Source organism: Schistocerca cancellata, chromosome 1 (genome assembly GCF_023864275.1).
Source record: "Schistocerca cancellata isolate TAMUIC-IGC-003103 chromosome 1, iqSchCanc2.1, whole genome shotgun sequence".
Taxonomy (NCBI): Eukaryota; Metazoa; Arthropoda; class Insecta; order Orthoptera; family Acrididae; genus Schistocerca; species Schistocerca cancellata.
Genome location: NC_064626.1, coordinates 25,703,142 through 25,729,760, shown reverse-complemented (window position 1 = coordinate 25,729,760; position 26,619 = coordinate 25,703,142). Strand labels below are relative to the sequence as shown.

General features: G+C 40.3%; 1 protein-coding gene across 5 annotated transcripts in view; it reads right to left on the bottom strand.

The window, feature by feature from the left end:
• The window catches only part of LOC126164718 (tight junction protein ZO-1), a 736,986-nt gene that overhangs the window by 195,365 nt on the left and 515,002 nt on the right, over positions 1 to 26,619 (bottom strand). For all 5 annotated transcript variants that reach the window (XM_049920263.1, XM_049920266.1, XM_049920267.1 and 2 more), the window contains exon 11: positions 6,712 to 6,883. In XM_049920263.1, coding sequence (XP_049776220.1) covers positions 6,712 to 6,883 — 172 coding nt within the window. The remainder of the gene's footprint in view (positions 1 to 6,711; positions 6,884 to 26,619) is intronic.

The window sequence follows — 26,619 nt, the reverse complement described above, 5'->3', positions numbered from 1 at the left end:
TACCACACGGTGCCCTGCCCGTCACTATTGATGCGACCTCCTTGTACTCTAACATTGCTGATACCCATGGCCTTACTGCTATTGAACACTATCTTTCCAGATGCCCTATGGATTCCAGACCAACAATCTCCTTCCTAGTCTCCATGACCAACTATATCCTCACCCATAATTACTTCTCCTTTAAGGCATTACCTACAAACAAATCTGCGGTACAGCTATGGTCACCAGCATTGACACCATCCTATGCTAACCTATTCATGGGCCATCTAGAGGAATCCTTCCTAAAAACCCAGAATCCTAAACCCCTCACCTGGTTCAGATTCATTGAGGACATCTTTGCTATCTGGATTGAAGGTGAGGACACCCTATTCACATTCCTCGAGAACCTCAACAACTTCTCCCCCATTTGCTTCACCTGGTCCTACTCAACTCAACAAGCCACCTTCCTAGATGTTGACCTCTACCTCAGAGATGGCTACATCAGTACCTCTGTCCATATCAAACCTACTAACTACCAGCAATACCTCCACTTCAACAGCTGCCACCCATTCCATACCAAGAAGTCCCTACTGTACAGCCTAGCCACCCATCATTGTAGCATCTGCAGTGATGATCAGTCCCTCTCAAAATATACCGAGGGTCTCACTGAAGCCTTCACTGACCGTAATTATCCTCCCATCCTTGTACAAAAACAAATCTCCCGTGCCTTATCTTTCCAATCTCTCACCACCTCCCAAAGTCCCATAGTCTGGCCACAGAGGACAATTCCCCTCGTAACTCAGTACCATCTGGGACTGGAGCAACTGAATTACATTCTCCACCAGGGTTTTGATTACCTCTTGCCATGCCCTGAAATGAGAAATGTCCTACCCACTATCCTTCCCACCCCTCCTACCGTGGTATTCCGCCATCCACCAAATATATATGTTAAGCAGTAAAGGAAGCATGCTGATAGCAGAGCATGTTGATGCTATCAAAACCCTACTAGTTCCAAAATACTTAAAGCAACTGCAATCTTTTCTGGGGAGTGAACTACTATGCATAATTCATTCCCCAAGGAGCTCATCTCATACATTCATTGAACCACTTGAGGAAAAGAGCATTCCATTCATTTGGTCTCATGAGTGGCACACAGCATACTTCCAATTGGAAAAAAAGAAGAAGAAAAGCACAGAAGCCAGATCTGCAATTAGTGAAGGTCACACAGGAGAAGGTTCTGATACCTGCAACCAACGCATCAGCGTACGAGACTGGAGCCATCCCATGACATAAGAATGCTGATGGTAAAGAGCACCCAATAGATTCTGCATCTATGACACTCTCACAGGCACAGCAGAATTATTCACAAATAGAGAACGAGGTGTTGGCAATTGCATATGGTATTAAAAAAAGTCCGCATTTTTCCATAGGGGAATAAGTTCTAGTTACCCAGAGATCACAAACCCCTCAAATCACCTTCCACACAGAATGGCGCAGCCATTGCAATGTTGGGCTTTACCCTTGAGCAATTATCATTATGACATTCATTTTCATCCCACTGCATAAATGCCAATGCATAACTCATTATCATGCCTCCTCATTTCCCCAACATTGAGTTTGACTGCAAGGAAGCAGTATGTATTGCCCAACACCAGATTGTGCTCCACCCTGCAAGGTTTCCAAATCACAGCTTCCAAAATAGTGGCTACTATGCAGCACCCCCTCATGTGTACAGCCATGATGTTGGTGGTGCAGAACTGTTGGTCAGTGTGTCTCTGAAAAGGTTCAGACTTAACAATATTGAGTCGCCAGTCGCCACTCCCATCATGCACTGCTTGCAGTGTGGTTTCAGTTGCCTAAGACTGCAGTCGTGTGTCTGAGTTGTGTCTGCGTGCACCTGTGTGTGTGTGTGTGTGTGTGTGTGTGTGTGTGTGTGTGTCTGTGTGTACGTCCATTGTTGACGAAGGTCTCAGTGGCCGAAGCTTTATTCGTGACAGTCTTCTTGTTGTACCAATCTGCGACTCAGCATCTCCACAATGTGATGACAATACTGTTACATTCCATCCAGGATTTTCCATTGTTTGTGATTAAGATTCAGACTTAGTAACACAAAATCATATTGCTGTGAAACAGAGGCTTAACAATTCTTTAAGAGTAGCATTGTCTCCTACAGAGGATGCTGAAATTCCATGTCCATATCCTTTAACAGAGGATGCTGAAATTCCATGTCCATATCCTTCAGTTGCCACATACATCCCACTCGAGGGTGTCGAAGACGAAAGCCTTAGCTCGCTCCCGCATTTAATGGCCAGGGTAGGCAGCACAATTGAGCACACATTGTATGACACACGTACACATGCAATCGAGCATCCGCAGCAAAAAGCTTCCTCCCCCTCTCCTGGCCCCAGCCTGAGCACCCTTCGGAGAGGGTGCACACTGATTCTGCTGGCCCTTTAGAGGGTGGATGCATTCCCTAATTTTCGTTTGTGGCGCAAGTCACTTCTACAACTGCACACTCTACAATCAGAGAACTAGTTATCTTTTTTTGTGATAGATGGAATACCTCACACTTTATTATTTCACAACAGACTACAGTTCATTTCAACTGACTCTGAGGTATTCTGCCGATGCAATGAAATATGGTGCCTGAACACATCCTCTTTATACATGGCATCAAACTTGGCAGCAGAGTATATGGTCAAAACCTTCCAGATGCAAATGTGGAAAGCACTGTCAGTGCTCAAGAACCCCTAGCAAAGTTTTTTGCCACACCCCTGTACACACCAATCGACAGACAAAGCCCGGCTGAGGTACCGCAAAGGCACTGGTCGCACACACTCTCAGATCTGCCACAACCTGCAGCGTGACTCTCTGAGCCCAAGTTACACATCCGGCTACAAGCAGAGTGTCAATGTGTGGGGTCACACATTCAGCCAGAAGTTGTATCAGGCACTGGCCATTATTCTCAGCCATAGTAAAGGGTGCCAAATGATCCTCTGTCTCTGGAATCAGCCACCACTGCGACCACACAGGAGATGTCCTCACTCCTCAAGCCATGACAGGGGCTTCCGGCCCCATAACTTTCAATGACCAAGCTTTTAAGAATTCCTCACGGACTGCAAGTGCTCCTAGGTTCACACCTTACTACCGTCACTGAGCTGTTACAACATTACAATCAGGGCCCATTGTCGTCACTAGTGGCAAAAGGAGCAGCATAGGATTGACAACTCATCTAGGTCGGGTCACTTTCTCTGACACTGCAATCACTGGCAGTCTCAGTGCCTTGGCAGCAATCACAACAACAAACAGACCATCAGCACATGGCCACAATGTTCATGGGAATAGAAATCCCAGATTTTGAGATGCAACTGGAGCCACAGACAGGGCTACCAGTACAGCGCTCCCCCTCTCCCTGGCAGGCAGAACATTTTGGGCTCTCCATGTCTGTTAAAGGGTGGGAGGTATTTAGTACTGTTGCCAGACTCTCATTTCCTTATCGAAATGAACGCACTGACATCAATGTGAGTTGCTCAATTTCACGGTCACACTGCAGACAGCAGAGACTTTGCATCAGCTGGCAAGACCTTCTGGTGGCTTTAGGAAGGAGAAAAGTACACACATTTCCCTGATCTGTGTTGTGTCAATATATCTGAAGCTTACCAATCACTGACAGTAATTTTTGCATATAGTTACTACTCGCTTGCTCTCAGTTATTTCCTTGAATTCATATTGTGGTTTTGTTCATACACTACTAATAATTCTTGGTTTCCATGTTTTGTACTACTCTCAGTTTCTTCTTTTAGATTTTCGCACCATTCTTGCTGTCATCCATTCGGTGCTCTCAGCCACTCACAGCTTCCTCAGAAACCAATTTGTAGCCTTCCACATCTGAATTACTAAATTTACTAGAAAACTGACATCACCACTGAAGAGGCAATGAACAATTTTCCTTCAATGTCTGAAGAGTTAACAAAAAAACACAGAAGAATTAGATACTGGACAATAAATGTGGTGAGATACAGAACTTTGCTGCCTGGATAAGGAGTAATTTTAAATAAGTAAGAAACATATAGCAGAAAGTGAAATTAATAGAATGATACCTCTCATTTCTAAACAATTCTCTTCTCTGATTTTAAATTTTAAAATACATAAATAAATCCTTTCCTAACTCATACAATGTTAACAGGGGTTTATTCACCTTTGGAACATTTGCATCGCTCCTGTTTCATGACACTTTGGAAGCTGCACCATCAGCTTTGAAAGACAAATATTCATTCACATAAGATGTTTCACCTCAATATCTTCTGTATGCTAGAAAATTACATTATATTATCAGTGACACCTACTACATAATTTTCGTTTCCTGCTGATCTGGATATCATACATAGCACCATTCCAGAATTAGCTCTTGGACAGAAGGCCAAGCTAAGCACAGATTCATATCCAGTGGTGACTGATGTTTAGTGCTACAGCAAACTACAGAGGACACATTCAGTCTCACGGCAGGTGGCTATCGAAAACTAACCCCTGCTTGAAAAGTTCACAATACGTGTTCACAATTACTACATTACCATTCTACAATGTCATTTTCAGTTTTGCATACAGAAGTTCTCCCTACTGTGTTTTTTTTCTTTCTTCTTTTCTGTGCTAAAGCTGAAATGTATGCAAGTGTAAAGAAAATCAAATATTTTTTTAATGCTGTAGCCATGTGGAACAAAATAAAACAGTTTACACATGAGTAAAATTAAAAGGGTGTTTTTTGGATTACATGATCATGTTACAAAAGTATGGAATTAATACATATTTGAAAACAAAGCATTATGTAACTTGGGGAAGACAGCTTATGTAAACACTACAATGGATGTAAGATATAGGCAGCAGGCTTGTGTTATTCTTATTTACACAAGCAGCAGCAAAACAGCTGCCACTACTAATACTGCCAAAAGCAACAGGAAATACGGTATTACTAGCACTGTCAGGACAATTTCTGGTGTCCCCACTAGTTAAAAATAGGAAATAACAATCTCAGTATTTTTAACTGCAAAACAAATTACACTCTCAAAGAGAACTGACCTTTTCTAGGACATTTCAATAAACTGATCCCATAGCCAGTATAGGTACGTGGTATGATGTCTATGAGTCCGCAGCAAAAACAGAAATGATAGTAGTTTAATGAATTTGCTTTCTTCAGTGTACAGTAGTTGACAAAGTTATGAATTTAAAGAACAATGACATACATAAAAACACAGTTACAGGAATTATAAGTACAGACATAGAAAGGAGAAAAAGGTACAGAATTGTGGTCTAAGAAACACAATGTACACAACCCACAACATGAAAGCATGTACAAAAGAAAACAAAATCAAGAGTAATGGATAAATTGCCATGAAACAAGATTCATATATCATATATATAAATTTACAATATGGTGGAGAAAAAGAACTATTTTTTTTCTTTGGAGGGAAAGGGGATATGGAGGGAGAGGGGGAGCGGTCAAGTAACATGGGGAGCGGCTCATATTCAACACAGAGCACAGTTGCAATATTATGAAAAGGGTAGTTGTTACTCACCCTATAGTGGAGATGCTGAGTTGCAGATAGGCACAACAGAAAAACTGTTGGAGAGTGAGATTTTGGCCAACAAGGTCTTTGTCGAAAATAGACAAAACGCACACACACACACACACACACACACACACACACACACACACACACATATGTATGTGCAAATGCAACTTTCACATATGTGACCACAGACTCTGGCATCTGAAGCCAGACTCTCTTTGACTAATCATTACCTCTAGCATGCAAATTCAAATATATCTGGATGAACCTGACAGTCAATTTAACCTGTCACAGTTACAGTGAAAGATGCGCAAGAAAATCAGCCATGCCCTTCTCAAAAGAGCCATTGCCTAAACAAGGGCAACCACAGGAAACCTAAATCCTCATGGCCAACTGGAATATATGGGTTGCCTGTCTCTCAAATGAGAGCCCACTGTCTGAAGCACAATGCTGCTTCATTTGGTATCACATACGGTAATGTAAATTTTGGTAACATAGTTAGTGGAACATCAAATGATCCAATGTACATGCATAGAATGTACAAATTTTCCACATCAGTCTTACTCATCACGTTTCTGGACGATGTGGACTCACCAGTGTGTCATCTATTCTCTCCAAATCCCACTATGGTGTGCATGAGGATTGGTCCAGCTTGGTTGAACATGCAGTACGAGCTTCTTGACACTGATCAGTGGTCATGAGAGACAGTCCACACTGCACACAATAGTGCTGACATTTTTAACCTCACAAGCCATATAAAATACACACTAGCTGCAGAGGAGCTGGTATATGAGATTTTCACAACTAACTTTCATTCTGTGCTTGTTTATAATAATTCGGATCACTCCTCGCAGCTACCTACCCCAAGGATTGCTCTCTATTTGCAGCAATAATGAGGACTAAACTCACCCAACACAGAACTTGATCTTATGACTTTTTTAAAAATTTGTTTGGACACATATGTGAACAGTTCACCAAATTTTGCTGTTAACACTTCCAGAAATTCTTCTGCAACTCCCCCTAAATGTTACAACTGTTATACTGACATTGTTCATCACTTCAGCCTCAAATGTATTCTGATTGCTAGCTCACCTGATGTACAATAACACCTGAAACATGTTCCTATTGTCATTCAATTCTATAAATAAACTTAGAAGTGTAAACTTACGAGGTGATGTAAACTTGTCCGGAAAATCTTTAAGCAGTTTCTCTCGGGCAATATCAGCCACTGGACCAAAGAGAACAACAGGGCGCACAAAGCCCGGATGCCTGAGCACGACTCTTTCATAAGCTGGAAATTTGCTTATGCTATCGGCAAACACAACATCATCCCAGTGGTCCTGAAAGAAATAATCATAACATCTGTTACACAAATGAATTACTAAGAACAGAGTTAAAAATATATGTGAATTAACTGTTCATAACAAAACAAGAATCCTGCTCAATAACTGAGGTCACAGACACAGGGCTCTTCAGGACAGCAACCAGTTACTAACCTCATTCTTCCATGTGGGGCACATTAAAATCTGACAAGTAGTTACTCTGATGAGTATTAAAAAGTTTCTGGCTCAAGATGCTGGAGTTGGCAGTCACGTGTGCGTGAGGCGTGTTCGGTTGTGTGTACTAATGGTGTGTGTGTCTCTTTTACTGACAAGACAGGATCAGGACAAGTGAAACTCAAAAGGAAAGTAAATAGAAATAGAGAAGAAATTACAAGATATAACATAGGAAGCCTGGTGAAAGTAGATATAAAAGAAAATTTTACAAAAGAAATTAAAAGCAATCTAACAAAACTGAGACTGACCAATGCAGAACCACAGGATGTCGAAAGCAGATGGAGACACCTGAAGGGCCGTATTCAAGAAGCAGCTTCCAAAATCATAGGTGAAAGAAAACGACCTAATACAATTTGGTTTAACACAAAGGGTCAAGAAAAAGTGTTGGAAAGAAAGGGACAATATGACATTGAAGGAAAGATACTATAAACTCCGCCAAGAAATGCAAAGAACCCTAAGACAAGAGAAAAGGGAATACTATAACAATATGATCAGAGAAGCAGAGGATGATTTCCAAGATCACAGGACAAGGCAGATGTATCAAAATATAAAAAAATTCTTTGGTAAATTCAACAAAAGGCAACAGTTTATAAAGGATCAGTATGGGAAAATATTGACCAACAAAAGTGACATACAAAACAGATGGAAGACATACTTTTCACAACTTCTCAACTGCAATGACCCACACTCTTACTTTAAATTGGAAAAACCTGATACAATTGATACAGCTGATACAGTTACAACCCCATCAGTAAATGAAGTACAGCAAGCAATAAAGAAACAAAAGAATAACAAGGCTTGTGGCGAGGACAAGATATACGCTGAGTTATTACAGAAGGGTGGCCCACAACTGGAATTAGAAATACAGGCGTTAATCCCATATTTAAGAAGAATGACCCACTAGTTTGTGATAACTACAGAGGAATTGCCTTACTGGATGTCACCTACAAAATCTTATCGAGCTGCCTATTAAACAGGCTGATACCAATAACAGAAGAACTGATTGGGGACTACCAGTGCGGTTTCCGCAGAAACAGATCCACATTAGATCACTTATTTACCCTGAGACAAGAAACTGAGAAGGCGTGGGGATTCAATGTAGATGTCCACATATTATTCATAGATTTTAAAAAGGCCTATGATAGCATACACCGACACACACTCCTAAATATAATGAAGGAATTTAAAATACCATCAAAATTAATCAGATTAGTTAAAATGTGTATAGATGAAACTTTATGTTGCTTAAAGAGACCGGTAGGAGGAACTGAAGATTTTAAGGTGTACACTGGACTGAGACAAGGGGATGCCATTTCACCTATTTTATTTAACCTTGTCCTAAGAGAAGATTGATAGAGAATTTTCTAAAACCAGTCCACAAGGGATCCAGTTACAGGATGTGAACATTACAAGACTTGCCTATGCAGATGATGTAGCACTAATAAGTAGTTCCAAAAGAGAATTAATCAGAATGATGCAAAATTACTACAAAATTGCTGAGAAAACAGGATTACATGTTAATGAAGAAAAGACAAAATATCTGCCCATAAGTAAGAAAACCAGAAAAGATGCACCTCTGACTGTAGATGGATTCAATTTCAAGACTTTTGACCACTTCAAGTACCTAGGAAGTCTTTTTAGTAATAACAAAAGAACAGATATAGAAATAGATGCCCATTTATCAACAGCACAAGACACTTTTTAGTTTCATCAAAATTCTAAGAAAAAGATCAGTAGCAGTAACTTCAAAATCTGCTTATATCAGTCGACCATTATACCTGTGATGTTTTATGGATGTGAAACATTAATATTTAGAAAGAAAGATGAAGAAAAACTGTTAATATTCGAAATAAAAGTACTAGGGAAAATTTTTGGACCTGTATACAACGAAAATAACATGGAATGGAGAATAAGAAGAAATGAAGTATTAAGAGGGCTGTACAAACACCGGAACATCGTCGAAGTGCTCAAGAGGACGAGGTTGAATTGGGCAGGCCATATAGCAAGAATGACAGAGAACAGACTACCTAGAATGGCATTCAGCAGAACAATAGATGGAACGAGAGGAAGAGGGAGACCCAGAATCAGATGGCAGGATAACATTCGGGAGGACACAACTAGGATGAACAGCAACAGAAACTGAACAAACAGCACATTGGACAGGCAGAAGTGGAAGAGGCTCGTAGAGCAGCCGTATGGTCGATAAGGCCCTTGCCACATATAAAGGAAGGATAAACAAATATGATTTTATACACTATGTCTTTTGAAACAAAATCAATTGTTTCTAATAATAAATTTAATTGCTAACAGTCAAAAATCACAAAATGCATTACTGGTTTTAGTTTATTTAATACCTTCAGAGAGTGTTCAGTGTTAACAACACTTATCACATGAGATAAATAACAGCCGACATCAAAATCTACAGACCACTTCAAAATCTACATCTATACTCTGCAAATCCCTGGCAAGTACATGACACAAGGCACTTCCTATTCTATCAGTTATTGGAATTTGTTCCTGTTCTATTCAATAATGCAGAAAGAATGACTGTTTAAACACCTTTGTTTGCACTACAATTAATCCAATCTTGTTATAATGTAGGAAGTTGCAGTATATTATAGAGTCATCATCGAAACTGATTCTTGAAATCTGTATGTAGGTTTTCTTGGAATAGTTTGTGACTATCTCCAAGTGTTTGCCAGTTTCTTCAGCATCTCCATGACAATCTCACAAGGGCCAAACAAACCTGTGACCATTCATTCTGCCCTTCTATGTTTCCCTTCATTATCCCCTGTTAGTTCTATCTGGTGTGTCTCCCATACACTTGAGTAGTAGTCTAGCATGGGTCACAAGACTGTTTTGGAACACTTATTACATTTACCTACTATTCTACCAATGAACTGAATTCTGGCACCTCTTTTACCTATGGCGAAACCTATACAATTGTTGCACAGCTAGATATTTGTGTAAATTGACCAATTCCAACTGTGACTCACTGAAATTGTAGTCTTAGGATACCACAGTTATTTTGTTTTGTGAAGTGCATGACTGTACATTTCAGAACATTTAAAGTGAGTTGTCAATTTCTAAAACACTTTGAAATCTTATCAAGGGCTGACTGAATATATGAGCTGCTTTTTCAGACAATACTTGATCAAAAATGCATCTTTTGCTAAAGGTCTGAGGTTATGGTTCACATTGTAAGATCATTAACGGATGACATGAACGGTATGGGTCCCAACACATTTCCCTGGAGAAAACCTGAGTTACTTCTACATCTGTCAATGACTCTCAAAAGACAGTAACATGCTGCTTTCTCTTTACTAAGAAATCCTCGCTCCTTTAACAATAATTTGATACCTCACATAATCATACTTTCGATAATCCAGAATGACTTCTGTGTTCCATGGTTATCACGATATCATGTGAGAAGACTGCAAGTTTTCTGTGTTCGATTTTTTTGGAATTCATGCTGCTTGGCATGAAGGAGGTCATTCTGTTTGGGACATCTCATTATTTTTGAGCTTAGAATATGTTCTAAGATGTTACAGCACACAGATCTCAAGGGTAGTGGACAACAGTTTAATTCCCACTTCTACATGTACATCTGTACTCTGCAAACGACTATGAGATGCATAGCGGAGGGTACGTTCCATTGTAAAAGTTACTACAGTTTCTTCCTGTTCCATTCACATATGGAGCATGGTAAAAATGACTGTTTGAATGTCTCTGTGTGTGCAGTAATTATTCTGATCTTATTCTCATGATCCATATGTTAGTGATGTGTAAGGGGTTGTAGTACATTCCTAGAGTAATCATTTAGAGCTGGTTCTTGAAACTTTGTTAACAAATTTTCTTGGGACAGTTTATGTCTATCTTCAAGAGTCTTCCAGTTCATTTCCGTCAGTATCTCTGTAACACTTACCCACAAATTAAACAAACCCGTGACAATTTTTTCTACCCTTCTCTGTATACGTTCAATATTCCCTATTAGTGCTACCTGGTACGGGTCCCATACACTCGATCAATATTCTAGAACTGGTCGCACAAGTGATTTGTAATCTCCTTCGTAGACTGATTGCACTTCCCCAGTATTCTACCAATAAACCGAAGTCTACCACCTGCTTTACTCACAAATGAACCTGTGTGTTCATTCCATTTCATATCCCTACAAAGAGTTACACCAATGTATTTGTATTAGTTGGCCAATTGCAACAGTGACTCATTGATGTTACAGTCATAGGATACTGCAATTTTTCATTTCGTGAAAGGCAAAATTTACATTTCTGAACATTTAGAGCAAGTATTCAATCTCTATACCAAGATCTGACTCAATATTTATGCAGCTTCTTCCAGACAGTTTTTATTTATAGATAACTGCATCAGCAGCAAAAAGCCTGATTTTGCTATTAATATTATTGGCTAGGTCATTAAATAACAAAGTGAACAGCAACCGCCCCAGCACACTTCTGTAGGGCACACCCAAAGTTACTTCTACATCTGACGATGACTCTCCATCCAAGATAACATGCTGTACTAAAAAGTCCTCAATCCAGTCACAAATTTCACTTGATACCCAATATCATCGTACTTTTGGCAATAAGCATAGGTGTGGTACTGAGTCAAATGCTTTTCGGAAATCCAGAAATACTGCATCTATCTGGTTTACCTCGTCCAAAGCTTTCAGTATGTCATATGAGAAAAGTAGGAGTTGGGTTTCACATGATCGATGTTTGCGAAATCCATGCTGGTTGGCACTGAGGAGTTCATTCAGTTCATGATATCTCATTATATTTGAACTCAGAATATGTTCTAAGATTCTACAACAAATCAATGTCAAGTATATTGGACGATAGACAGGTGCGACCTGTACCTTTTTCCAAGAATTAGGCACGACTTTTTTGTTTGAGGAATCTATGATAGATTATATACTGAAGAGCCAAAGAAACTGGTATAGGAATGTGTATTCAAATCAGAGATATTTAAACAGGCAGAATATGGTGCTGTGGTCAGCAATGCCTACAACAAGTGTCTGGTGTAGTTGTTAAGACCAGTTACTGCTGCTACAATCACAGGTTACTTAAGAGTGTTTGAATGTGGTGTAACAGTCACTTCATGAGCGATGGGATAAAGCATCTCCAAGGTAGCAATGAAGTGGGGATTTTCCCGTATGACCATTTCACAAGTGTACCACGAATATCAGGAATCTGGTAAAATATCAAATCTCTCTGACATCGCTGCAGCCGGAAAAAGATTCTTCAAGAATGAGACTAATAAAGACAGAAGTGCAAACCGTCCACAAACTGCTGCAGATTTCAATTCTGGGCCATCAACAATTGTCAGAGTGTGAACCATTCAATAAAACATCATTGATATGGGCTTTCAGAGCTGAAGGCCCACAATACGAAACTTTACACCTCACCTGGGCCTGTGAACACCGACACTGGACTGTTGATGACTGGAAACATGTTGCCTGGTCACACGAGTCTCGTTTCAAATTGTATTGAGCAGATGGACAAGTACGGGTATCGAGACAACCTCATGAATCCATAGACCCTGCATGTCAGCAGGGGTCTGTTCAAGCTGGTGGAGGCTCTGTAATGGTGTGGGGCGTGCGCAGTTGGAGTGACATGGGATCTCTGTTATGTCTAGATATGGCTCTGACGGGTGACACATACATAAGCTTCCTGTCGGACCACCTGCATCCATTCATGTCCATTGTGCATTTCAATGTACTTCAGCAATTGTAGCAGGAGAATATGACACCCCACACATCCAGCATTGCTACAGAGTGGCTCCAGGAACACTCTTCTGAGTTTAAACACTTCCGCTGCCCACCAAACTCCCCAGACATGAACATATCTGGGATGCCTGGCAATGGGCTGTTCAGAAGAGATCTCCACCCCCTTGTACTCTTTTGGCTTTATGGACAATCCCTGCAGGATTCATCGTGTCAATTACCTCGTGCTCTACCTCAGACATTAGTCGAGTCCATGCACACGTCGCGTTGCGGCACATCTGCATGCTCGTGAGTGCGCTACACAATATTAGGCAGGTGTAGCAGTTTCTTTGGCTCTTCAGTGTAGTTAGAATAGTTAGAAGAGGGGCGAGCTCAGCCGCAAAGTCAGTATAGAATCTAACAAGGATTCCATAAGTGCCTGGATCTTTGTTCAGTTTTAATGATTTCAGCTGTTTCTCAACAACACTGACTCAACTACTTATTTCATTCAGCTTTTCATTGGCACAAGGATTGTTGTTGTTGTTGTTGTTGTGGTCTTCAGTCCAGAGACTGGTTTGATGCAGTTCTCCATGCTACTCTATCCTGTGCAAACTGCTTTATCTCCCAGTACCTACTGCAAGCTACATCCTTCTGAATCTGTTTAGTGTATTCATCTCTTGGTGTCCCTCTATGATTTTTACCCTCCTCACTGCCCTCCAATATTAATTTGGTGATCCCTTGATGCCTCAGAATATGTCCTACCAAGCAATCCCTTCTTCTAGTCAAGTTGTGCCACTAATTTCTCTTCTCCCCAATCTATTCAATACCTCCTCATTAGTTATGTGATCTATCCAGCTAATCTTCAGCATTCTCTGTAGCACCAAATTCTGAAATCTTCTATTCTCTTCTTGTCTAAACTGTTTATCGACCACGTTTCACTCCATACAAATACTTTCAGAAACAATACACAATGTTAAAAAATGTCTCTTCTTCAGAAACACTTTCCTTGCCATTGCCAGACTACATTTTATATCCCCTCTACTTCAACCATCATCAGTTATTTTACTCCCCAAATAGCAAAACTAATTTACTACTTTAGGCGTCTCATTTCCTAATCCAATGTCCTCAGCATCACCCAATTTAATTCGACTACATTCCATTATCTTCGTTTTGCTTTTGTTGATGGTCATCTTATATCCTCCTTTCACGACACTGTCCATTCCATTCAACTGCTCTTCCAGGTCCTTTGCTGTCTCTGACAGAATTACAATGTCATCAGCGAACCTCAAAGTTTTTCTTTCTTTTCCATGGATTTTAATTCCTACTCTGAATTTTTCTTTTGTTTAATTTACTGCTTGTCCAATATACAGATTGAATAACATCGGGGATAGGCTACAACCCTGTCACACTCCCAACCCAACCACTACTTCCCCTTTCATGCCCCTCAACTCTTATATCTGCCATCTGGTTTCTGTACAAATTGTAAATAGCCTTTCGCTCCCTATATTTTACCCCTGACACCTTCAGAATTTGAAAGAGAGTATTCCACTCAACACTGTCAAAAGCTTACTCTAAGTCCACAAATGCTAGTAATGTAGCTTTGCCTTTCCTCAATCTATTTTCTAAGATAAATCATAGAGTCAGTATTGCCTCACATGTTACAACATTTCTACAGAATCCAAACTGATCTTCCTCGAGGTCGGCTTCTACCAGTTTTTCCATTCATCTGTAAAGAATTCATGTTAATATTTTGCAGCCATGGCTTATTAAACTGATATTTCGGTAATTTTCACACTTGTCAGCACTTGCTTTTTTTTTTAATTGAAATTGTTGTATTCTTCTTGAAGTTCGAGGGTATTTCGCCTGTCTCATACATCTTGCTCACCAGATGGAAGAGTTTGGTCATGGCTGGCTCTCCAAAGGCTATCAGTAGTTCTAACGAATGTTGTCTAGTCCTGGCACCTTTCAGTGCTCTGTTAAATTGTTCACGCAATATCATATCACCCATCTTGTCTTCATCTACATTCTCTTTCATTTCCATAATATTGTCCTCAAGTACATCAACCTTGTGTACACCTCCTATATACTCCTTTCCTTTTTGGCTCCCCCTTCTTTGCTCAGGACTGGTTTACTATCTCAACTTTTGAGATTCATAGGGTGGTCTCTTTTCTCCAAAGATATCTTTAATTTTTCTGTAAGTGGTATCTAGCTCACCCTTGTGATATTTGCTTCTACATCCTTACATTTGTCCCCTGGCCATTCCCGCTTAGCCATTTTGCACTTCCTGTCAATGTCATTTTTGAGACATTTGTATTCCTTTTTGCCTGCCTCATTTACTGCACTTTTATATTTTCTCCTTTCATTAGCACGTTTGCTGCCATCGGCGCACCAGCGTGCCCGGCCGATACTGGTGCACATGCCACGGACGCGCCTGCGTGGCGACAGACTCGGCTGTTGAGAGGCACCATGGTTTAGTCGGCACAGCCATTCGGTGTGGTTTATTGCGCAGGCGCTCTAAGAATGCATTGTGTTCAATTTTTACGGGTGCGATTCTATTTTTCCCTACATTTTTTCTTTGTTGTGGAATGAAAATGGAAAACAATCATGACACGGCGGGCCCTTCAGAACCTAAGAAACGTAAAATACAGGACACAATAAATGTACAAAAACTAACAGATGTGGAATTATTATGAATATTAGAAGAAAGCGATTCGGAAACAGAACTGGCCAGGGGGGAGGATGGGTGGGAATCCAGTGAAGAGTCTGACGGAGCCGAGTTTGATTTAGATAAGACTGTAGAAATGGCTTGAATCCAAGCGACAGGGAAAGGGCAGAAGGAGTGGTAACAAGTGGTAACACAGCTGATACAAGTGTTGCATGGGAATGCAAGCCAGTTGGAATGGTAAATTGCACGTTTATAAAAAATGAGGGACTGCTAATTCAACCAACAGGAAACACTCCCTTAGATTATTTTCGTCTTTTGCTGATGGACAAATTTCTATTGAAAGTTGTAGAAGGAACAAATCTAAATGCAATTGAATTATTCCTTCCTGTGGGAACCAAAGAACTATCACGAATAAATTGTTGTAAAGATGTGACGGTTGGCGAATTGTTAGTGTTCTTGGGAGTTTTCTTGCAAAAAAAAAAGAGAGAGATAATAATAATAACAATAAATAAAATAAAAATTATGGCTCCGAGCACTATGGGACTTAACATCTGAGGTCATCAGTCCTCTAGAATTTAGAACTACTTAAACCTAACTAACCTAAGGACATCACACACATCCATGCCCGAAGCAGGATTCGAACCTGCAACCGTAGCGGTCGTGCGGTTCCAGACTGAAGCGCCTAGAACCGCTCAGCCAGTTTTCTTGCACATGGGAAATGTAAGGATGAGGAAGTTGCAGGACTATTGGAAAAAGGACCCTTTATTTCACATGAAAGGAATTGCCGATAATATTTCACGAAATCATTTTCTTCTAATACTTATTTGTTTGAGTGTAATCGGTAAAGTTCTTGATTGTATCTTCTCTGCTATTTGACATACATTATATTTCAGAAGTTTCTTCAAGATCTTGTATTTGTTTTTGAACGCTGTTTCTACTATATTTTTGCTCAATAAATATGTCGTTTGTCATTAGGATTTTTCCTTTTATTTTTGAATATCAAATACAAATGTAATACTCTGTCACAATTTTCAGGAAAAATAAATGAGACGCACTGGCGCGTCCATGGCCACTCCCTACAGAATATGGCCTGATATACCACTGACGCCTGAGTGTGCCTCAAAAAAAATTTGGTTCACGAGAGTAAATTTTATCTTTTACTTATATAATAAATACATTTTATATTACTTATAGCAATACAGTTTGAGATTCTATTAAAAAAATAATTGGTTATGTGGCAATGCAAGGCCAATTACAGTGGCAGCAAACGTGTTAACTAAATTCAATATTTCTTGTGTTACCCAAGGATTTCTACTAGCCCCTGTCTTTTTACCTACTTCATCCTCTGCTGCCTTCACTATTTCATCTCTCACAGCTACCAATTCTTCTTCTGCTGTATTACTTTCCCCTGTTCTTGCCAATAGTTCCCTAATACTCCCTCTGAAACACTCTGCAACCTCTAGTTATTTCAGTTTATACCCATCCCATCTCCTTAAATTCGTACCTTTCTGCAGTTTCTTCAGTTTTAATCTACCCCGAGTATGTGGACACTAATTTCGGTTCTACTAACAGCCTTTGCATACGACCATAATTTCGCTGGGTTTTTTGAGAGATCTTTCATTAAGATCCTACTATGATAGTCATTGAAAGCTTCATGCATTGTCCTCTTGATAGCTGAACACTTTTCAGTTGGGATCCCTCTATGTACAGCCCTATGCTTTGTTTTCCACCTATTATGTAGCAACATATGTTTCTTTAGAAATTTCTTTACACAGAGGGTCCTTCCCATCTTGAACTGTTCTACTAGGTACATCTATATCAAGTGTGTGGTCAATTATTCTTTGAAACTTGAGTCACTTTCCTTCAACATCCTCTTATGCATTGTCCCATTGGAAAATGGCATCACAATACTGTTGCATTAGAGGTTACAAACGAGGACACAGGATGCCCGTGATGTATTGCTGTGCTACCAGAGTTTCCTCCGTGCCTCTACAACACACTGAAAGAATAGACCTCTCCCCAGACATCATCATATCCACGAACAGTGCCATGAACACAATGCAATTGCATTCCTTATCAGCCCACAATTCCTGGTCATGGCACCATTACAAATGCAGCTATCTGTGTTGTGGAGTTAACAACAGCCTATGCATGGGATGGTGAGTCACTCCCCTGGTTGCTTCTAGTCACTGACAACAGTGCAGAATGAGACAGAATGTTGCAGGAAGTCTAATACTTCTTCTCGGATGGGTCACAATGTGCTTGATGCTCAATACAATGATGCTCCCTTGTAGTGGTCAGACATGTTCAGCCGGAACCTTGATAACTAAGATATCAGTCCTTTAGACCACTCTTACATCTGACTACCCCACAAATCTCGATACTGCACAATTTGACCAGTCAGACAAATGGAGACACACAATGAGCCCCCTTTCAAACTCTAACAGATGCTGATAAATGTTGTTCCTCAACATCTGATGCCGTTCACATCCCTTATACACTCTACTGGGTCTGGTAACAACACGAACCGAAAATAACACCCATGCACTCAGGTGATCATTCTACCTGTCTCAGAAAATTGGACATCTTAATCATTTACAAACCCACCAATGGTATGTGTGTGTACAAAGGTACATTGACATCCAACGATGTCTTGTAGGAACTTCACTTTCTTGCAGGTAGTACATAATGAGTGAGCTTCTGAACTATCTGTTGTAGACAGTTTTCGGAGAACACATACAGTGACATTTCGCAGGATGTCTTGTCACACCCACCACTTACAAAACTATAATTTTCTCAGTTGACTGTTGGATGATTAAAGCCTCCTGTGATGATCGCACTATCATTGGCAAAATTACATACTAGCAAAACGTTTTCAGTTAAATCTGGAGGTGAACCTGGTGGTCAGTAAGCCACATGTGACAAATAAGCCACATGTATTTCTTCCTTTCGATATATATTTAAATTTACCAAAAAAAATCTGACTGCTATCAATTTCAAATTTTAACCAAGTTCCTGTATCTGGTATTATGTGAGCTCCACTGCTTTGTAGATGTACTTCAAATTTTGGTACTTTGTTGTGAATTCTTAGGCAGTTAATCATTAGGATTTTAATATTCTTGTCTGTAAGGAGCATTTCTTTGGATCTTACAGAGATACTTCTGGCATTTCTACATCTACATCTTCATTTATACTCCGCAAGCCACCCAACGGTGTGTGGCGGAGGGCACTTTACATGCCACTGTCATTACCTCCCTTCCCTGTTCCAGTCGCGTATGGTTCGCGGGAAGAACGACTGCCGGAAAGCCTCCGTGCATGCTCGAATCTCTCTAATTTTACATTCGTGATCTTCTCAGGAGGTATAAGTAGGGGGAAGCAATATATTTGATACCTCATCCAGAAACGCACCCTCTCGAAACCTGGACAGCAAGCTACACCGTGATGCAGAGCGCCTCTCTTGCAGAGTCTGCCACTTGAGTTTGCTAAACATCTCCATAATGCTACCATGCTTACCAAATAACTCTGTGATGAAATGCGCCGCTCTTCTTTGGATCTTTTCTATCTCCTCCATCAACCCGATCTGGTACGGATCCCACACTGATGAGCAATACTCAAGTATAGGTCGAACGAGTATTTTGTAAGCCACCTCCTTTGTTGATGGGCTACATTTTCTAAGGACTCTCACAATGAATGTCATCCTAGTACCCGCCTTACCAACAATTAATTTTATATGATCCTTGTGGTGTCACCGTCAAGAGCTATGTTCACCAATTATGGATTAAAGTTAAGTATTCCAACAGCTACGACCTTTTTTGCTAAAGTCTAATGTCCTTGTCCAGTTCCAGACATCACGCCAGCCTGCGTGAGCTTAAACGTGTGCCTTTCGGCTTCCTGTCCTAGTGGATTGGCTGTCTTGCCAGTCCACAACAATCCTTCCACTTCAACTCGTTCCGCACACATACTCCCAGATATTTTACAGAAGTAGCTGCTACCAGTGTTCCGCTATCATATAATCATACAATAAAGGATACCTCTTTCTATGTATTCGCAATACATTACATTTGTCTATATTAAGGGTCAGTTGCCACTACCTGCACCAAGTGCCTATCCACTGCAGATCTTCCTACATTTCGCTACACATTTGATGTGTAGTGCACAGCTGGACTACTCAGAGCGATCCTGCAGTTCTCAAATGCTATGGCGCAAGTCTAGGAACTTGCAGCCTATCTTGCCAAAGAACCTTTAAAGTCTCTGGTTCGAGCCTCATACTTGGCTCAGGACAAGGGGGAGCAATGGGTCCTAATGTGCTGCATGTATGTGAGGGTGTACCTTTATTACAATTAAAATTGCAATTTACCTAATGCATATTCAAATTTAATCAAAAATTTTTTGAATTTTTCAAATTAAAAAATAGTAATTGCTGTTGTTTTGTTTCACATGACTATTGCCATATTTTAAGACAGCTGAACAATGAAAATGGCTATATACACTTAAATAAGTAACATATATCAAATTTCCTGGATTTTTACTGCTTTCAAGAATCACAGAAATTTGAAGTTAAGATGAAAATAAATACATTTGTTATGGCTGCAACTGTCTCGTATAATGCTGCAAGTATAACTGTATCCCCAATCTCCAGTAAAATTCTGGTCAACAAATTTAAAAGTGAGGAAATAATAATCAAACCCTACTTGTGACTGGCATTCTTGTGTAGAACTGAGTTGTAAGATTCATTGATTGCAGCACAGACTGGACACATATTTTTTGTGAAACTATACCAAAGATGTTCACCAAATATAGTCCAGTCCCCTGTATTTAGCAATAAACTTATCATTAAACTTATCATTGAGATATTTTTGTACCATATGATGAAAATTCTTTCTAAAGATCTTTGACCAACTCCTCAATATTTTGTACAATTGTAACACTTATAGCTTTGATTTTCTCTTCAGTATTTCTCTGTTTACATGTGTTATTAGTATGTTTGCCTTTAAAAGTCGTGTGTGGTATATTGGAATTCATGACATGCTCCACATATTATGGCCATTATTTAAGTAATGACAGATGTGACTTTGTGGCTTAAACTGTGTTAACCCCATAAGTATTCATGGATATTTTGCCCCTCCTTGGAAAAGAATTTTTAACAGTTTCTGTATACCACATGTATTATTTTGTGTCTTCGGATAGAATCCGTAAAGATGGTCTGTGACTGAAACCGGTTGATATTTCTGTTTTAAATAAAAAAGAAACTGATGGTCAAATATCCATTTTATACATTTCCTCATCCTTGAATGTCTCATGGCGAGTAAACACATGACCTGGAAAGCATTTCAGCCCTGAACTTTCAAAAATAAAAATTTGACCATAACATTTTACATAGCTGGTTGCTCAGACATCACGAGAAGCAAAAAACTGTTGATATATGTGAATTCCATCATAAATAATCAGTGTGATTCAACTCCTTGGAGAAGAAATGTTTTGGCTGTGGAAAACACTTTTTTGAAAAGTAGGACAATTTATTTTCTGGTAGCTATTTGACATTTCAAGTGTTTCAATAGAACAATATTCTCAACCTTGACATATTATGAGATGGGAAGTTGCTACTCATCACATAGCGGAGATGCTGAGTCGCACATAGGCACAACAAAAAGACACTCACAATCATAGCTTCCGGACATTAAGGCCTTTGTCAACAATAGACACACATATGCACACATGCACACATAATTGTGAGTCTTTTTGTTGTGCCCATTTGCCACTCAGCATCTCAGCTATAAGGTGAGTAGCAACTTTCCTTCTCATAATATTGTTACAATCCATCCTGGATTTTCCATTGTTTGATTCTCAATCTTGAGGTATTTATACAATATCACTTTGCATCACTGAGCTTAATGAACTTGATAGCGAATGGCATGTAGAAAAATAGCAGGGGCCACTTCTTACTGCACTCTAATTTTATATAAAAATGCAATTAGTTACTGCAAAAGTGCTTGAATGCATCAGTTTTTAAATGGTGGTCTTTCGTTCGAAAAGAAGGAAGAGGGCTCTTAAGGGGAACAATTTGTTCTGTAAATTTAATGATGCAGTGGTCTCAGTGCATCATCATAGGAAGATAATCAACAGATGTGTGTACAGGTAATGAAGTACTAGCAACTGCTTCAGGTGGAACGCTCAATGTTCATGTACTGCATGAAGTTTAGTTTTTTAGGCAAGTATTCTGTAGTTTTTAACTAATTCCTCTACTTATTTTTGGCTCTGAGAGAGCTAAGTTCACATCGATAGGGCTAGCCATTGTGCCTATTGTGGTGTCATGGTGAAGGAGTCAGATGGTTTTGTATCATCACAGCAAACTGTGCCGGGTGATGTAGAGGTAGGGTAATCTAGTCTCCTATTGTGTACATGAGGTGGATCTGGTGAGCTACTCCTGCTGCTGACGGATGAGGCCAATCTGACACTGAGTGGACAGCCAATGGCAGCTGACACGTCATGTCCAGATCTGAAGCTGTTTCGCAAGGTTTAATGCTGAACCTCATACTTCTAACGAAGACACTGTATCACATTAACAAATGGGCAGAACTTGCAGATCTCACCTCTTCTGCTCTGCTGACATCTGGGTTCTCACAGAGGCAAAAGAAGGGGCTGCTAGGTAGCTTGAATATTAGATGCATCAAGGCCCCTTTTAAGGAAATAGGGCCACATGGAGGAGATCCACTAGCTGTCAATACCTGGAAGAACTGTCTGCTGGGTAGGACAGGCCACCTGAAGTGCAACAACAGTCACTTACTCGAACTAGCACCAACACTTCTTTCTGGAGAGTGGTGACAACAGCTGGCCTCACTTGTGAGGTCCTAGAAAAGTTGGTGATTTGCAGCACCATTCTAAGATCTGATTGGAGCCCAGAACTCAGTGGAGGGTCTAAACCAGAAAGTCTGTTATTTTAATGATGAACTCGACTGTCGATTTCTCGATCTACACTACACAGCAGAGACTCATAAAGTTGCACACAATAAGGAGGACTGCAGTAGCTGATATTATTGATATATCCTTTATAACTGGTAAATTACCTTCTGCAATTAAAAAATGAAAAAAAAAACCACTTTATAAAAGAGATTGTACATATAAAGTACAAAATTATACATATAAAGTACAAAATTACGCAACTATTAGGTTTTGCTTATAGAGAGGATAAACTATAAGAGATAGATGAGTTTCTTGAACAAGTGTAAAATTCTTGCCAATGCATGGAATGGTTTGAGAAAAAATAGGTCTACCAATACAGCTGTGTATCATTTCCTAGAACTGGTTTTAATTGCAGTAGACAATGATGAATAAAACTGCAGAATATTTTTAGATCTATCTCAGATATTTTGTCTCATTGACCATGACACATTGCTAGGAAAGCTGTATTAGTATGGTGTCCATGTAAAAGCGTACAACTGCTTTAAATCATATCTGTTTGACAGTTATAAAAGTGTTGAAATAACTCATAATAGCAGAAAATATTACTCAAGATACAAGAAAGTTAACTGAATTGCACCTCAAGGTTTTGTTTTATGCTCCCTGTTTTCCTTGGTTTATATTGACTCACAAAACAACCTATCAAGCTCTGAATCAGTCCTTTTTGCAGATAGTACAACCCTTTTTATCAAAGGACAGAGTGAAGCTGATATACAAGAAAAAATAACTGCAACAACAAATGAGGCAGCAAAATGGTTCACGGACAACTGTTTACTTACTTACTTACACACACACACACACACACACAAAAGATGAATTTTAGAGACATAAGGAACAAAATAAAAAAGGACGTGTAAGTAGAGACAGGGAACTGTGTAATAGAACAAACATCTTTCACAAAAATTTTAGGTGTATGATTGTCTGACAATTTTAGATGGGAAAACCAAGTTGAATTATTGAATAAAAAATTTACTAAATACTGTTATACATAAAGAAAACTTAAAGAATACTGCAATTTTAAAACAGTATTATGTGCCTACTACTTTTACATACATAGTCTTATAAGGTATGATATTATATTCTGGAGGGAATCCATTCAAATACTCATGGGTGCTGCCCATAGAGAGTCGTGTAGAGAACTCTTAATGAATTAAAAATTTTGACCCACCCTGGTTTATTCATTTATTAATTTATATGTTTTCCTACGTCACATCAAGAATTCTCTACTCAACAAAATGAAATACATAACTGTGAAACAGAGTCATTCATTCAAAAGCTCTGTACCAAAATAGTGTGATGTATCTAGCAAAATTAATGTGCAATACCTTTCCTAAATAAATCAAATACTGCAAAACTTACATAAACTGAAAAAAGGATTAGAGAAACTATTGTTATGTAAAAGTGACTGAAGTGTTGATGAATTCCTTTGTCATTGAAACAGATAGGTTTTATCATTTGATTTATGCCTACAGACTATTGTTGTTTAACCTATATGTATAAGGACGCTAACAAATTTGTGCAAATATGTGAAGTATAATTAAAAAATAATGTTATTGCTTTTAATTGTTAGAAATATAAATTGCTCTCTCTCTCTCACTATATATATATATAAACCCAGAACCTCTCACAGAAGAACCACAAAAGTGCCCCACTTGTGACAGGATACTTTCCGGGACTTGATCAGATTCTGAATGTGGCTCTCCAGCAGGGATACGACTTCCTCAAATCCTGCCCTGAAATGAGATCCATCCTTCATGAAATCCTCCCCACTCCACCAAGAGTGTCTTTCCGCCGTCCACCTAACCTTCGTAACCTCTTAGTTCATCCCTATGAAATCCCCAAACCACCTTCCCTACCCTCTGGCTCCTACCCTTGTAACCGCCCCCGGTGTGAAACCTGTCCCATGCACCCTCCCACCACCACCTACTCCAGTCCTGTAACCCGGAAGGTGTACACAATCAAAGGCAGAGCCACGTGTGAAAGCACCCACGTGATCTACCAACTGACCTGCCTACACTGTGATGCATTCTATGTGGGAATGACCAGCAACAAACTGTCCATTCGCATGAATGGACACAGGCAGACAGTGTCTGTTGGTAATGAGGATCACCCTGTGGCTAAACATGCCTTGGTGCACGACCAGCACATCTTGGCGCAGTGTTACACCGTCCGGGTTATCTGGATACTTCCTACTAACACCAACCTATCCGAACTCCGGAGATGGGAAGTTGCTCTTCAATATATCCTCTCTTCCCGTTATCCACCAGGCCTCAATCTCCGCTAATTTCAAATTTCCGCCACTCATACCTCACCTGTCATTCATCAACATCTTTGCCTCTGCACTTCTGCCTCGACTGACATCTCTGCCCAAACTCTTTGTCTTTAAATATGTCTGCTTGTGTCTGTATATGTGTGGATGGATATGTGTGTGTGCGCGAGTGTATACCCGTCCTTTTTCCCCCCTAAGGTAAGTCTTTCCGCTCCCGGGACTGGAATGACTCCTTACCCTCTCCCTTAAAACCCACATCCTTTCGTCTTTCCCTCTCCTTCCCTCTTTCCTGATGAGGCAACAGTTTGTTGGGAAAGCTTGAATTTTGTGTGTATGTTTGTGTTCGTTTGTGTACAAACATACACACAAAATTCTAGCTTTCGCAACCAACGGCTGCCTCGTCAGGAAAGAGGGAAGGAGAGGGAAAGACAAAAGGATATGGGTTTTAAGGGAGAGGGTAAGGAGTCATTCCAATCCCGGGAGCGGAAAGACTTACCTTAGGGGGAAAAAAGGACAGGTATACACTCGCGCACACACACACATATCCATCCTCATATACACAGACACAAGCAGACATTTGTAAAGGCAAAGAGTTTGGGCAGAGATGTCAGTCGGGGCGGATGTACAAAGGCAAAGATGATGTTGAAAGACAGGTGAGGTACGAGCGGCGGCAAATTGAGATTAGAAATTAGCGGAGATTGAGGCCTGGCGGATAGCGAGAAGAGAGGATATGCTGAAGGGCATATTATATATATATAATAGAGGGAAACATTCCACATGGGAAAAATATATCTAAAAAGAAAGATGATGAGACTTACCAAACAAAAGCGCTGGCAGGTCGATAGACACACAAACAAACACAAACATACACACAAAATTCAAGCTTTCGCAACCAACGGTTGCCTCATCAGGAAAGAGGGAAGGAGAGGGAAAGACGAAAGGATTTGGGTTTTAAGGGAGAGGGTAAGGAGTCATTCCAATCCCGGGAGTGGAAAGACTTACCTTAGGGGGAAAAAAGGACAGGTATACACTTGCGCACACACACACACATATCCATCCGCATATACACAGACACAAGCAGACATTTGTAAAGGCAAAGAGTTTGGGCAGAGATGTCAGTCGAGGTGGAAGTACAGAGGCAAAGATGTTGAAAGACAGGTGAGGTATGAGCGGCGGCAAATTGAAATTAGAAATTAGCGGAGGTTGAGGCCTGGCGGATAGCGAGAAGAGAGGATATGCTGAAGGGCAAGTTCCCATCTCCGGAGTTCTGACAGGTTGGTGTTAGTGGGAAGTATCCAGATAACCCGGACGGTGTAACACTGTGCCAAGATGTGCTGGCCGTGCACCAAGGCATGTTTAGCCACAGGGTGATCCTCATTACCAACAAACACTGTCTGCCTGTGTCCATTCATGCGAATGGACAGTTTGTTGCTGGTCATTCCCACATAGAACGCTTCACAGTGTAGGCAGGTCAGTTGGTAAATCACGTGGGTACTTTCACACGTGGCTCTGCCTTTGATCGTGTACACCTTCCGGGTTACAGGACTGGAATAGGTGGTGGTGGGAGGGTGCATGGGACAGGTTTTACACCGGGGGCGGTTACAGGGGTAGGAGCCAGAGGGTAGGGAAGGTGGTTTGGGGATTTCATAGGGATGAACTAAGAGGTTACGAAGGTTAGGTGGACGGCGGAAAGACACTCTTGGTGGAGTGGGGAGGATTTCATGAAGGATGGATCTCATTTCAGGGCAGGATTTGAGGAAGTCGTATCCCTGCTGGAGAGCCACATTCAGAATCTGATCCAGTCCCGGAAAGTATCCTGTCACAAGTGGGGCACTTTTGGGGTTCTTCTGTGGAAGGTTCCGGGTTTGAGGAGATGAAGAAGTGGCTCTGGTTATTTGCTTCTGTACCAG